This window comes from Acanthopagrus latus, chromosome 2 (genome assembly GCF_904848185.1).
Source record: "Acanthopagrus latus isolate v.2019 chromosome 2, fAcaLat1.1, whole genome shotgun sequence".
Classification (NCBI taxonomy): Eukaryota; Metazoa; Chordata; class Actinopteri; order Spariformes; family Sparidae; genus Acanthopagrus; species Acanthopagrus latus.
In genome coordinates, this window is record NC_051040.1 from 22,722,070 (window position 1) to 22,737,176 (window position 15,107).

A 15,107-nucleotide genomic window follows, 5' to 3' on the forward strand; every position below is an offset into this window, starting at 1 on the left:
GCCTCACGGTTCTGTTATGTCATCCATCCAGCCCGCAGTTGTGCATGGAGCACTGTCATGCGAGGTTGATGTTGTGGCAACCAGCTGTTCCGGGGGATCATTTAGCGGCTGCGGCTGCGTCACCCTGGTGGAGTCTTTTCGAGTAAAAAGCCTGACGCGGGCAAAACGCAGCAGAAACACCAGGGGACCCACAGGGAGAGCCCTTCGTTAGCTTTAATTACCGCCATCCCCACCAGGGCCAGGATTCATTTTAATCTGCTGCACCGTGGGCATATTAGACCAATTACAGCGCGGTTCAGGTGTCCTACAGTGCCATGAGGCTGAGGTGTCTCCATGGCGAGATAAAAATAAATAAAAAAAATGACCCCGGTCTGCACATCAGAAAAGTGTTTGTTCACTACATCAATCACACCGTTAAGTGGAATCTAATAGGGAAGGAGTGACTTGTGACTACAGGTCCGTGACGTGGAAGGCCTGGTTGGCTCTCCAAGCCTGCACGATAACAAAGCTTTTAGAGCGGACTAAGGCCTGCTGTCAATCCTCTTATAGTGTGCCTCACTGAAAATGGATTAGTGAGTAACACCTATTGGCCCCGGGTCACTTTGGAGGGATTTGATTGAATGGGCCTGTAGCTGCCACTGGCCTCCCCATACTGATGATACCGCAAACGGGCCTGCTCATCCATTTTTTGTTATTCTGAAATAGTATCTCAGGGAGGAAGATCGCTCACACCTGGAATATGTGAATTCTTTTTTTCTTTTCTTTTTTTTTTTAACTACACCTATGAATGGGAGAAAAGCAGAGGAGCAGAGCAGAGGTGGTTCTTTCCTCCTCCTCCTCCTCCTCCTCCTTCTTCTTCTTCTTCTTCAGACATGCACCCTGTGAACGGAGGTGTTGGTGGACACGCACGGGAGCCCTGAGAGGCGCTGAGTGCGGGACGTGAGCAGCTCTCCAGGGTGCTGAAGTTGTCTACCGAACGACCGGAGGGAGCCCTGCCCGTCAGCATCCAGCACCCGCTCATCCAGACACGATGACCCGTGCGCGTCCGCTCCGAGGCGACGCCGCGGACCCTCGGGGGTGAATAGGTTTTTTTGTTTTTTTTTTGTTGTTTTTTTTCTTCCAGGTATGGTTAGGTGACGGATTCGTGCGGATAAAGCAGATCCGAGAGGAGAGGACACCTGTGCAATCGTCTCATCGGATCCGGACGCCGTCCTGATGGAGTCAGACAAACGGTGAGCGTCACCCCCCTCCCCTCCCTCCAGCCCTGTAATGGTTTTTGATCTGACTGTGTGGAAATCACTGAGGCCGTTGTGTTCGCCCGTTTTCTGCAGGTGGTCTCGCTGACAGTGGACACAGAGATTCGCCACCTTGGATACCCCTGAAGGACAATGCAACATTTTCCTCCAAGCTTCAGAGGGGCGCTATGGGAGTCCAACCATCCGTGTGTGCCCATCATTAAAAGCAGACCAACTTTGACGACGCCGCCCTTTCATAACTTTCTGTTATGGGTGCTGCTCGGGGTGCTGACGTTCCCCTGCTGTGTGCGCTGCCTGATATTCAAAGTCGGGGTCCTGGGGCCCTGGAACTGCGACCCCGTCTACTACAGGGCCCTGCCCGCCGCGGCAGCCAGGCTCGCCGTGAGCAGGATAAACGGAGACCTGAGTCTGGACCTGGGTCTCAAAATGGACTTCATCATCCTCCAGGAGCCGTGCGAAACCTCCAAAGCCCTCACCGCGTTCATCTACTACGAGAAGACGGCGGACGCGTTCGTGGGCCCCACCAACCCGGGGTACTGCGTCGCCGCCTCCCTGCTGGCCAAGAACTGGGAGAAGGCCGTCTTCTCCTACGGCTGCGTCAACTACGAGCTGGACCGGGTCATAGGTTACCCCACCTTCGCCAGGACCGTGCCGTTCCCCGCCGACGTGCTGTTCGCCGTGCTGAAGCACTTCAGGTGGGCCAACGTCGTGGTGGTCTCCTCCAATGAGGACATCTGGAGGGACACCGCGGGGAGGGTGGCCACCGCCCTGAGGAACAAGGGGCTCCCGGTGGGCCTGGTCACGTCCATCGGTATCAATGACACGGAGGTGGAGAGCACGCTGATGAGGATCCAGGCTGCGGGGGAGGTCAGGGGTGAGTGTGTGTGTGTGTGTGTGTGTGTGTGTGTGTGTGTGTGTGTGTGTGTGTGTGTGTGTGTGTGTGTGTGTGTGTGTGTGTGTGTGTGTGTGTGTGTGTGTGTGTGGCATGAATTATGAGTTGTCTACATTGCAGTGAGGGTAGGGTAAGATCATTATGAGGGGAAAGTTGAAATAGTGGGTTTGTTGCAATTAATAATGTAAAACCTGTCATTTAAAAAAACAACACACAAACAAGTGGAGCAGTTTCTACCTCCCAGCAGGAGACATCCTCTCCTGCAGGCTTATCATCACTCCACCACCTGACCAGGCCGCCATTTTGCCTCGGCAGGTGTCACCTTGTTGTTGAGGTGAACTGGAGCAACAACAAGGGCTGGGCCGGGCTGTGTCATGGTGACAGGAGTCCACATGCCAGCTCAGGTTTTTTGATGCCGTGGTGGCGCGATACGGCATATACGTGTCGTCTTTTCATTCCCACCACTTCACAGGCTGGTCGTTCATGACTGATGGTTCTGTGACAAAACGCTGTGCCTTCTCTGCTTGATCCTACAGTACTGATATGATATTCATATTCATATCATAGAAGTTCAGTTATTGTAGATGCAATGTGGTCAGTTCAGAAAGGCTCCCAGTCCTCCAGTGCACCCCATCATCTCATCTATAGAGTGTTTTTTAACCTGTCCAAGGGTCAAAGTGTGCCTACCAACCCATACCACAGATTTATAAGAAGAATTGAATGATGAATAAATAGCAGATTCATGCCTCACACATGAAGCGTGTCTGTGGAGAAGTCTTTGGGAGTGTGCTACTGGCTGGACTCTTGTAAGTTGGCTAGCTGCTGTGCTAAAGTCAACTTAAAACAAGACATGTGTCAAACATTTTTATTTACTCTTAACAGTCAATAGAATAAAACACATATACCATTTATAACCAGACTGCTTTTTTTCTGGTCAGTTTCCTTCATTGTAACTGGCTTGAGTATATCTCTGTCACTTCACTTTAAGGAGACGTGACAGTAATCTTTCAGCCACTGCATTTGTCATTCGGGGGCTGCAACTGACAGTTATTTCCATTATTGATTGCTCTGCCAAACGTTTGCATGATTTAATCAGTCAATCATTTAGCTGATTAAATGTCGAAGAGAACGTGAAAAAAGCTCAGCACGATCTCCCAGAGCCCGAGGTGATGTCTTCGAATTGCTTCTTTTGTTCAACCAACAATCCGAAACCAAAAAAACTCTTCATTTATCATCGTAAATGACAAAGAAAAGCAGCAAATCCTCACATTTCCGAATCTGGAGCCAGCAAATGTTTCAAATGTATGTTCATAAAAAAAAGACTGATGATCAAAATTGTAGCAACTTTTTTTTCTTTCAATCGACTAATTGATTAATTGACTAATCGGTCCAGCTTTGTTTGTCCCCTACTGACACTGACAATCATTATGATGCTGAGTGCAGTCATGTTACCACTAAACTGATACCTGGGCAAAACCCCACCTTGTGTTCTCCTCGTCTGTTTCAGTCATCATCATGTGCATGCACTCCATCCTGGTCGGAGGCGAGCAGCAGGCTACTTTTCTCCTAAAAGCGCAGAAAATGGGCCTGACCTCGGGGAAGTACGTGTTTGTGCCCTACGACACCCTCCACTACAGCGTGCCCTACACCAACGTGTCCTACCTCCCCCTGCTGAACAACAGCAGGCTGAGGCAGGCCTACGATGCTGTGCTCACCATCACCGTGGCCTCGGAGCCTCTGTCCTTCAACGAGGCGTTCGCTGCCGCCCAGAGGAGCGAGGAAGTGACGTTAGCCGTGCAGCCAGAGCGGGTAGGAAATTAAAGGACAGGATCACATTTTTTTTTTTTTAAAGCTTGTTATGAAAACTATGCTCACATGTCCATGTGTGTGGTAAAATAAAGGTAGTGGTTGTCCATACTGACCATGAAGTGAATTCCTTCCTTCCTTCCTAGCATGACTCCTAACACTGTTAGAGACTGGAGGTAGAATCCACAGTCCTCAATGCAAACTAATATGAGTCAGTGTTAGTCAGACAAACCCAGCAGCTATCCTCCAAATTTACTCTCTTTTTTAAGACAATCGGTTTCAGCTTCGTCCAGCAAAGTTTATTCTGTTTTAAAGCAGCATTATGTAACTTTTTCACCTTAAATTAACAGCTTCAGCATCATGTTGATGGTTCAGTGTCTTGTATCAGGGTGAATGGTGTCTCTGTGTCAGCCACTCCGCCCCCCCAGCACCTGTTTCTGCACTATGTCACTTTAGTGAGAGGGGGAGGATTGCAGCGTTACACACATGTTTACTTAAATGTGTCTGTGGTTTTCAGATATACCTCCAGTTCCAACTCATGCTTGTCTGCTGATCAGTATGGCCTATATTGAATATGTTATCATAAAAACTGGAGATTGATCAATTATCGGCCAGGCCGATTATCAGATCCAATATTCAGCATTGCCTAGATTTGTTTTGTTTTTTTTGTTATCTAATTACAGATAGAATATTTACTAATCTGAATATGCAAAGTAACTAGAAGCTTATGGTAATGTTGAGTAATGTTTTACCTAAAGTGACAGCAGACAAGTTTCCCCCCATCGCATTTCCAGCTCGTATCATTGTTGGAGCCACTGTTGCAAAGACAACTGGATCATTTCCAGTTTCCTCAGTTTTTAAATAATTTATTCTGTAATAGAAATGGATCGCCAGTTAACCTTGCATTTCCTTCTCTAAATTTTCTAGGTTTATTTTTTTTCACTATTTATCTATTTATTTATTGGCTCTCAGCCTTTATTTTTAAAGGGCAGTTTATTGAGTTTTATAAGAAATGGACCCAGCCTCTGCACATCTTCACTGATATGCATTTGCAGTAAAAAAGAAAAACCATTACATTTATAGGGCACCCTGGTAACCTTGGTTTGCCCATAAAATTACATTTTTACTGCAAATGCATGTCAGTTCTGAATATAAGTCCTCTGTCTCCTTGGCCCTGAAAGTAACTCATTTGTGATCCTGACTATAAACATCCTATACATACTTAGTATTTTGTCTCCATCTTCACTGCCTCTTGCAGGTTAATCCTCTCTTTGGGACCATCTATAACAGCATCTACCTGCTGGCCAAGTCCATCCACAATGCCAGGAGGGCAGGCATGCAGCTGTCAGGCTCAAACCTGGCCTACTTCACCAAGAACTCCACCTTCACCGGCTTCAACCAGAAGGTTTGGGTGGACACCCGTGGGGAGGTTAAGACCAACTACGTCGTCCTGGACACTGACAACAGGGGGAGCCAGCTGTACCAGACCTATCTGGTGGATGTAACGGCCGGAGTGCTTCGTTTTGCGGGGAGGTCCATTAATTTTCCAGGAGGGTCTCCTCCGCCGTCCGACTCCAGCTGCTGGTTTGATAAGACCACCATCTGTAAAGGAGGTAAGAGGCACGTGGGTGTACAGGCAGATGGACGTGTTTGCTCAGTGTTCACATAAACATTTTGCCATTCATTCATCATTCCTCATTTCCCACAACATCAAGTTGCCTGCTGTCATCCTCAGGTGTGGAGGTCACCTACATCATAGTGGTGTTGGCTGTCATCTTCATTCTGGCTGTAGGAGGGCTCGCTATAAGTCTTTATATCAGGTACAGCCTGGAAACACAGACAAACTCATCCTTTCCGCCAAACAACTCTTCTAGACTTTTTTCATCAGACTAGACACACAGATGACCACTTGAAGAACGTCTCCATTATTTCAGTAGTCATTTGTTTTGTGTGCATTCATTGTTTTGTCCGTAACCCAAAAATATTCAGTTTACTGTCATAGAGGAGAAAAAAAACAGAAAGTGTTCACATTTAAGAAGGTGGAATCAGAGAATCTTTGTAAAGAAAAATTCAAACCGATTAATCGATTTTCAGAATACTTGGCGATTAATTTAAAAGTTTCTAAGTAGTCGATTATCATTTTTGGATTTCCTTGACATAGACTTCGAGGTAACCTTTACTTTGAAAGTGCCTTAAGCAAGTGCTTCTAACAGCACAGGTGAATGTAATCCAAAAGTAAAAGACTTGATTAGTCATATCAGAAAACCTGACCCTTTTTATATTCTCCCATCTGACTACAGGAGACTAAAAGTACTTCTTATATAAGGCTGAGCTTTCCTTGTTCATCATCTGTCTTTGATCCAAAGATCATCTCTGACGCAGTTTTAGGAAACACACTGCCATCGGTTGAACTGATTTCCTTATCTTTTCTTAAATCTCGTTGACAGGAGGAGACTTCAACAAATCCAGCTGGTCAAAGGGCCCAATCGGATCGTCCTGACCTTAGAGGATCTCACGTTTATCAATCCTCAGCTTAGCAAAAAGGTAAGCAGCATCACCGTCATCCAATCAAACTAACGCACATTTAATCTATTGTTTTTGTGTTTTCACATTCTTTGGATGCAACTCACTGATTTGTGAGTTCAAAATACGAAACAACGTGCACATTTGATAAATAAAAATGCTTCGGGATGCAGCTAATTTGTTTGGTGTCACACAGAAAATCACTTTGGAGGATCTGAGTGAGTCTAAGAGCGCTATCGAGGAGAAATCTGCAGACCGCTCACAGTCCGTGAACAGCATGCAGACGGCGACTCATGAGACCACCAATGTAGCTGTGTACGAGGTACGTGACACAGACAGAGTCATCGCGCGTCCATCTGCACGTATATACAACATTTAAAAATGCAGTCAGTCTATAAGTAAGGAAGGGAGGGGTCTGGCCTCATAACACTTAATGGGACATAATCAACAAAAACAGCCCATTTTGGTCAACACATTTTTTCATTATATTGTTTGAGATCACTATTTCAGGATCTATATTTCTATTTCTCCCAAAACATTTTGTCATTGATTAAAAAATGACTTTAATGTCTTTTTTCCTGGAATCTACATGTTTCTGTAAGATCGAGGTAACAGGCAGCAGTAAAATAGGTATTGACTTATCTAGTAGTAAAAAAAAAAAAAAAAGGTTTTATACCTCTTTCAGGATGTAAGGCCATCGTCTTTTTTTTATGCGTATGGACATAAGTACGTGAGCCAAACGTTTGATCCTGCTGTAACAACATGGCTTCTCTTCCAGGGCGACTGGGTGTGGCTGAAGAAGTTTGAGGAGGGACACTTCAGGGAAGTGAGGCAGAGCACCACAAAGATTTTCACAAAGGTACAGCAACACGTCTTGATCTGTAAGGAGGAGCACTGGCGGGGAATTGAGTTTTTACCGTAACAAGGTGGTTTGAAAAAGCTGTGCACTACCTCAAACACATGCCTCACGCATTGGCCTCATACGTCAGGGCAACAAATATTGCAGTTGTTGAAAGATAGAAACCACACATTAAGTCCAAGAAACAAGGCATACTGTCGATGAATCTATTGTGACAGCCTCCATGAACGTGTTTATCTGCCTCCTCAGATGAAAGACCTGAGAAACGAGAACGTGAATCCGTTCCTGGGCTTCTTCTCCGACTTCTCCATGTTCGCGGTGGTGACGGAGCACTGCTCGCGGGGCAGCCTGCAGGACCTGCTGAGGAACGAGGACGTCAAGTTGGACTGGATGTTCAAATCCTCTCTCGTGCTTGACCTCATCAAGGTGAAACACTCATAACCTGAATATTATTGATAATAATGATCCGCCATGTGTTCCAGTTGTCTTCGGCATCTTGCACGTGTACAGTTTATTGTGCGGTATTTGCTTTATGATTAACCACGCTGTTGAACGTATCATGCTTCCAGGGTATGAAATACCTTCACCACAGAGATTTCCCCCATGGCAGACTAAAATCTCGTAACTGTGTGGTGGACGGACGTTTTGTCCTCAAGATTACTGACTATGGCTTCAATGAGCTGCTGGAGTCGCAGAAAGCTCCTATAGAGGAACCTCCGCCCGAAGGTACCTCAATGCGTCATTCCTGTTAATGGCTGGCCATACATTATCCTTTAAGTGCGGTACATTTCCAGACAAAACAAAGTAGAAAGAAGGTACCATGTTCACACTCTAATTCCCAATCTTGTCTTTGTCTTCACTCAGATCTATTTTGGACAGCTCCTGAGTTCTTAAGGGACCTCGCTAACTCACGTAAGGGAACCTACAAGGGAGACGTGTACAGCTTTTCTATCATCCTTCAAGAGGTGGTGGTCAGAGGGCCGCCGTACTGCATGCTGGGTCTGCCACCCGAAGGTGCGTATCCATCAGGGAGAAGGAGGAGGTGTAGAGAAAGAGAAGCCATCATGAAAATGTGTTTATCTCCGTCGAACATGCAGCAGAGCTAACAGTGTGACAGAGTTACAGTGTAACAGAATACTAATGCAGTACATGTTCTGATTTAAAACTTGACTGGCACATCCCGTCTCCTCGCACAGAGATCATCCGTAAGGTGAAGAAGCCTCCTCCAATGTGTCGGCCCACCGTGGCCCCGGACCAGGCTCCTCTGGAGTGCATCCAGCTGATGAAGCAGTGCTGGAGCGAGCTGCCTGAGCGCAGGCCAGCGTTCGATGAGATCTTTGACAGGGTATATTTCTTTAGACACTGTTGCAATGTTGGACGACAGACCTTGAATAATAATAACAACGATGATAATAATAAACTTTATCTGTAAAGCCTTTTTTTTTAAACATGACTACAAAGTCTTTTACAAAACAAGATGGAACAGCACACACAGCCAATACAGAAACATACGAGTACAAACAACCGGAGTAAAAACATGAAACACAAGAGTGTATTATAAAAGCACATCGATAAAAGTGATATACAAGGGATTTAAAGTAAATATACAACAGGGTTATTATTTTCAAAAAAAGTTAGCTTTGAGAAGCAATTTATAAAGGAGTAAATTACTTTGTGAACATCAGTTCACAGTCTCTGAAAAAGAAGAGACACTGAATGTTCCATCAAAGTACAGAAGTGAATGTATTCCTATTATATTACTTTATATGTATTTAAATGAGAATTTATAGTAATGTACATGTCTTAATCACTTTTTTTCTTGGTCATATATAAGTCACTAAAATAGGAACTACTCCAGTGAATTACAAGTATGACAGAATTGTCATTAAGTACTTGACACACACTCTGTATTTGAGTAAATGTACTTGATTACATTCCACCACTGCAGCCTTATTGTTTCAAATCGAACAGTTAACTGTTATCTAACTTAAGTTAACCAGTTTTTAAAATATTATATATATTTTTATGATATATATATATATATATATATATATATATATATATATATATATATATATATATATATATATATATATATATATATACACATTGTTTAATAAGATGTTGAATTTCTTTAGTTCAAGTTAATCAACAAGGGAAAGAAGACGAACATCATCGACTCCATGCTGAGGATGTTGGAGCAGTACAGCTCCAACCTGGAGGACCTGATCAGAGAGAGGACAGAGGAGCTGGAGGTGGAGAAACAGAGGACAGAAAAACTGCTGTCAGAGATGCTCCCACCGTGAGTTTGCACACACACACACACACACACACACACACATACGTCACGTCCTACGTCTGATGGGTTTAGACGTATCTAACAAAATGCCCGATCATCCGTCCTCAGTTCTGTGGCTGAGGCCCTGAAGACCGGCGCCACAGTGGAGCCTGAGTACTTTGACCAGGTGACGATCTACTTCAGCGACATTGTGGGTTTCACTACCATCTCATCGCTCAGCGATCCCATCGAGGTGGTCGACCTTCTCAATGACCTCTACTCTCTGTTTGACGCCGTGCTCAGTAACCACGACGTCTACAAGGTCAGAGAACAAGCTCAGTTGTTTCAAGTTGGCACTTTGTGAAGATGATGAGTTTATGACTTACATGGGATTCTGAACATTATTCACAGGTATACAGATCTTTGAATATTAGATTAAATTGTTTGTTTTCCACTGAGAACATATGAACGGCAGGTTGACATTGACTAAACTCAACTGACACACTGAAGTGGCCATGTCTTCATAATTATGTTGACATTATCCAGGTGGAGACCATTGGTGACGCCTACATGGTGGCATCAGGTCTGCCGAAGAGAAACGGCAACAAGCACGCTGCAGAGATCGCCAACATGTCTCTGAACATCCTCAGCGCAGTGGGAACCTTCCACATGCAGCACATGCCAGACGTGCCGGTCAGGATACGAATAGGAATCCACTCAGGTGAGACGGCACAAAGCCTCAAGTCACAGCCACTCTGTTTACATTTGGGGCGTCCACTACCTGTGCACAAGCTGCAACAAATAATCGATTAATCGTAAATACTGATCAACATTTTCAACCATTTTTTAGACCAAGCAGCTAATCAATTAATCCAGAAAATAGTTGACAGATTCATCGTCATTGAAAACACGTATTATTTGCTGCCCCAACCTGTGCAGATGAAGGCAACTGTTGGCCTCATTTCAGCTGCATGTTTTGTTTGTTTTTATTCACATTTACAATGATAAACCATATTCTCACTGCAGCCATTATCCTCTGACAGCTCAAAAGTGGGACCACTGTATTCTAGGTTGCATGTACCGTAAACGTATTGAATCAGACAGACTTGTAATTTCACTGCTTCCGCATTGATCAGCAACTAAAAAGACAAAGAACAGTGAAAACCTAGAGGATAAATCTAATAAGCTTTCATTAGGCATCAGCTAACGTTAGCATCCGACAACTTACTTGCTAAGATTAGTGTACAGACTCGGTACAATTGCGTTGCTCAAGATTTTAACACTCAGTCCCCTTTACAGCTGCTGATCAATCAGGAATCAATGAAATTACAACACTTTGTCAGATTCCCTACATGCATACGACTTGCAGCCTGGAACACAGCAGCACCACATTACTCCACCACCGTACGAATATGGTCTATGGTCCACCTCAGAGAAGACACTCGGTCTCATCTCATCACCTCTGCAACTTAAAAGAAGATTTAAAAGAACACCAATTTTCTCTGATAATGGTGGCTTTTTTTTGTTTGTTTGTTTGATTTTTTTTTTTTTTATTATTATTTACTTATTTAGGAAACCATAAGTGACTTTTAAGCTTGCAGATGCTGAGCGTTTACTTGTGGATGACAGTGTTGAAGCATGCTCGGAAACGCAAATACTCCAGTAGTGAAAATGTTCAGTAGATTGGCCAACAGGAACCAACATGAGCTTCACACCGATGGCAAAATGAACACTGCCGTGGTATTACCGCAAATTGCACTTTGTGTTCTCCTCAGTCTCAAGTGTCCTACTCTTGACTCCGTTCGTTCTTTGTGTTTCCAGGGCCCTGTGTTGCCGGGGTGGTGGGTCTGACTATGCCTCGGTACTGCCTTTTTGGAGACACGGTCAACACTGCCTCCCGCATGGAATCCACTGGGCTGCGTCAGTGTCCCGCACACACACCCACCAGATTTATGTTGTGTTGTTTCATGCTTTCTTTTGGTCTGACTTCATCTTCCTTTCTCCTCGTCCCTCAGCTTATAGAATCCATGTAAATATGAGTACTGTGAAGATCCTCCATTCTCTCAACGAGGGTTATAAGATAGAAGTCAGAGGCAAGACAGAGCTGAAGGTAACAGTCCATAGTTTCCTGTCTAATTTTTAAAACCCTTTAATGTCAGTGTTTGAGAATGATTAATTTATGCTTCTTTTTGTTGTTACAGGGTAAAGGAATTGAAGAGACATACTGGCTTGTGGGGAAAACGAACTTTACAAAACCTTTGCCAAAACCGCCAGAGATCAAACCAGGGTGAGATCTTCAATCTACTGTCGCTCCTTTCACCTTCTGTATTTGCAGAATCGAGATAAAAGTCATTAAAAGTGTACAAATGATTTAATATATAATCATTAGATATACACTTCCACTAACCTACTCTTACCCATCTGATCCAAAACCAAATAAATACCTTCGCTACCCTCCACCTGCAACGATGTGAATGTAACTTCAGGGAAGACAATCACGGGCTGAACCCAGACGACATAGCCGCATACAGGAGAAAGAAAGCTGAGAAAAAGGCTTGACCATCTTAGTCCCAACACAGGAGGTAGAGCCCTGCATGCCGGCTGCTGTCGTGTGGTGGAGATGTTACTGTGGCTGTCAGCTTGGTGTGGCCCAAAGAGCGTGCACGCGCACAGTGTTGTCTCATGATTCCTGAATTGTTATTGATCACCCTGTGAGCTTCCAGTCTCGATAATCTCTTGATCTTATCACCTTCTGCATCTTCTTATAAGCAGATTGGGGAAAGCCCCCTGTGTTTAGGCCATTCTCTTTCATTGCAGCTGGCTGGCACACTGTCATAATTATCTATTTTGCTGTGTTTTTGTCACCACTTGTTGTGTTTTTTGTCTGCTTTGTGGTGTGCTTTTTAGAGTTTTTTGTTTTTTTTCTCATGTCTTTCAATCCCCAGAGTTCTGCTTGAACACAAATGTCTGTAAAACACATTATCGGTATTAACGCCACCCTCTGTATTTACCAGGGACAACTGGCAGGAGATGGTGACAGAGGAGATCAAGACTCTTTTCCGCAAGGCCAACCGGCAGGTGGATAAAAAGATCTGAAGAGAAGGAAAGTTGTGAACAAAACAAAACAGGAGGAGCAGAGGAGAGGAGAGGAGGACACATCCAGGGGAAGGGAAGGGACAAAGATCTAGGAGGGGCAGGCAGGAGACAGAGAGCACCACCCAGCCTCTCACCGTGGCTTAATGCAGACTTGTTTAAGAGGATTGTCCATCGGCTGGCTAATCTGCCTGCAGCCAGCGCAGCAGAACACCGCGGTGCTAATGTAATGAGAGTTGTCACATTACCTGCCCACGTAGCACGGGAAAGCTGCTCCGCTCCTTCATGAAGGATGAACCCATTCACTCCTCTCCGCACTCACCGGCCACCGAGTGGTCACCTACTTCAGGGCAACCAGAGGCTCACCCACTGGAAGATTGAACACCCCAAACGCCTATTTCTAAATGAAATGTTTATATTTTCTGGTGATCATGTCTGTTTTTAGTTTGCCATGAAAGCTCGAAAATAGACTCATGGAGCCGAGGCTGTCATTTAGCTGTGGATGAATATTATAATAATATTATTAGCTCTCCAAAGTTGGAGGCAAAGGCTGCTACTGTATATGATTATCTGAAGAGAAAAGGAGAAATTTGCCACTTTTATTATATTAGAGCAGAAGTGAAGTAGGAGTCGACCAAGTCCATTTAAGTCCATTCAAAAAAAAAATATTTTTAAAGATGTTCAACTGTCACCTTTTTATTTAAAGAGTGATAGTGCTTGGAGAGTGGTGGGAATGCTATGAATGTAAATGAAAATAATGTTTGTTTGGTTTTTTTCCTGTTATAATCAATACAATTTTAAGGTTTGATTGTGAAACATGTTGCTGTTTCCAAAGTGCTCCATGATTTTTTTATCCACTGACACGTATTGTTGTAACGCCAGGAGTCAAGGAGTCAGCATCTATAATGAGTCAAATGAGTCAAAATTTAAATGATGTTGTTTGTGCTGCATGTCAAAGTATAAATTACACTTCTGCAGTTTTCGCTGGCCTTCAATAACAGACCTCAAGACATTTTTACATCAGGACAGTAATTTGCGGTGGCCATTTTTCAATGTTTCAGCATCAACTTGAAATATTGTTAGCTTGTCATATCACACGTTTACAACCTCTCTTTCCTGTTTGAATATGAGAACAAAACTGTTGATGCTCATACTGAAATTTTGTATTTCATAATTTGTAACACTTATCGAAATGTCCTCAAAATTACATTTCACTTTGTGACGTCAAAGTAACTGTAATGTTAAACCATGGTACTTTTAAAGAGGTTTCAATCTCAAATATGTGATGTGTCTGTTGGATGCTTGCGAGCAACATCTAGTGGTCAAATAAGACGTGTTCAGGAGCAATGAATGGGTGTCGAGTCAGTGAGAACAAATTCAAAAGCAACATGCTACTGTGACATGCTCACTGTCATTTATAGAATGTCGTGTAGGTGTAAGGAGTGCACTAAATTGATGATAATGATTTTGAAAGTGTTGTTTGATAGAAGTGTCTGTAAAAGTATTGTTTTGACATAACCCCAAATATAAAGTCACCTCTCAACCGAACCATAGCCGATAATGATTGTAATAATTATTATTTTTTGATAAAACTTGAAAAAATGAAACCCCCCATATCTCATCATAATATTCAACGCACTAGAGGAGCAGCTTAATTCATGCTTGGTGTACAAAACAACAGCAGAGTCAGTCAGAAACATGTACATTGTGTAATTTATGTCTCTATTTGTCTTGTATATTATCACTGCGATGCAAAGTATGAGTTGTATGTAAATATGATGTCATTAAGTAATTAAATCATTTATTTGTAACATCTTCACTGTTTGGCCTTTCTTCTAGTTCAACGACTCCTTTTCCTTTATATGACCAGAGGGTGGCGCTACTGTACAGAAATCCATGAAGGTTTTGTTTCTTATAAAGGGATCGGATCATTATGTAAGAGAGTGGCAGTCAACATGTTGTTTTTGCATCCTTTAGCAATACAAGAAATTTAAGATGATGCTTTAAAGGTGCACAAGGTAGTTTGGGGGAAGACATTTTATTCAGAAGAGATAGATCTTCAGTCTGCCGAAACAAACCAATCAAACAAACTGTCTTTTTTTTTTAAATGACTGAATGAACAAACTAACCTAAAGGACAACACAATTTATATGTGGCAGACCCTGCCACCTTCCTAACTTCAAACAGTGTTCTGGGACCTTATTTTTCCCTCTGAGAGCAGCTTGTTTATTCAGTTATTGGGGGAAATTAATATATCATGTTTTGTCTTATTGCCTCATTTACATTGTAAATGATACAATTCTGAGTTTGAATTTCTCCTCCAAAACTACCTTGTGCCCTTTCAAACCACTCAGTTGGATGCTCTTGTCAGTCTGCTGTTGCACTGCGGCTCCGGCTTTC

At 43.5% G+C, this 15,107-nt stretch overlaps 1 protein-coding gene across 1 annotated transcript; it reads left to right on the forward strand.

Annotated features, from left to right (window-relative positions):
• Window positions 1–1,130: 1,130 nt before the first annotated feature.
• On the forward strand, window positions 1,131–14,446 carry gucy2f (guanylate cyclase 2F, retinal). Its single transcript, XM_037074750.1, has 19 exons — window positions 1,131–1,232; window positions 1,332–2,130; window positions 3,656–3,957; window positions 5,213–5,567; window positions 5,690–5,774; window positions 6,402–6,498; window positions 6,674–6,799; window positions 7,256–7,336; window positions 7,586–7,762; window positions 7,906–8,062; window positions 8,201–8,350; window positions 8,533–8,681; window positions 9,475–9,638; window positions 9,744–9,936; window positions 10,161–10,335; window positions 11,436–11,534; window positions 11,630–11,724; window positions 11,816–11,901; window positions 12,629–14,446. Exons 2-19 carry the CDS (start codon window positions 1,389–1,391, stop codon window positions 12,708–12,710), a joined length of 3,315 nt encoding a protein of 1,104 aa, XP_036930645.1. The 5' UTR covers window positions 1,131–1,232; window positions 1,332–1,388; the 3' UTR covers window positions 12,711–14,446.
• The last annotated feature ends 661 nt before the right edge of the window (window positions 14,447–15,107 follow it).

Excerpts from the sequence above, each read along its gene's own strand:
- gucy2f (XM_037074750.1), top strand. The coding sequence starts at position 1,389 with ATGCAACATTTTCCTCCAAGCTTCAGAGGGGCGCTATGGGAGTCCAAC. Across the intron at positions 3,958-5,212 it reads TAGCCGTGCAGCCAGAGCGG|GTTAATCCTCTCTTTGGGAC; the intron begins GTAGGAAATTAA and ends TGCCTCTTGCAG. Across the intron at positions 11,725-11,815 it reads GAGGCAAGACAGAGCTGAAG|GGTAAAGGAATTGAAGAGAC; the intron begins GTAACAGTCCAT and ends TTGTTGTTACAG.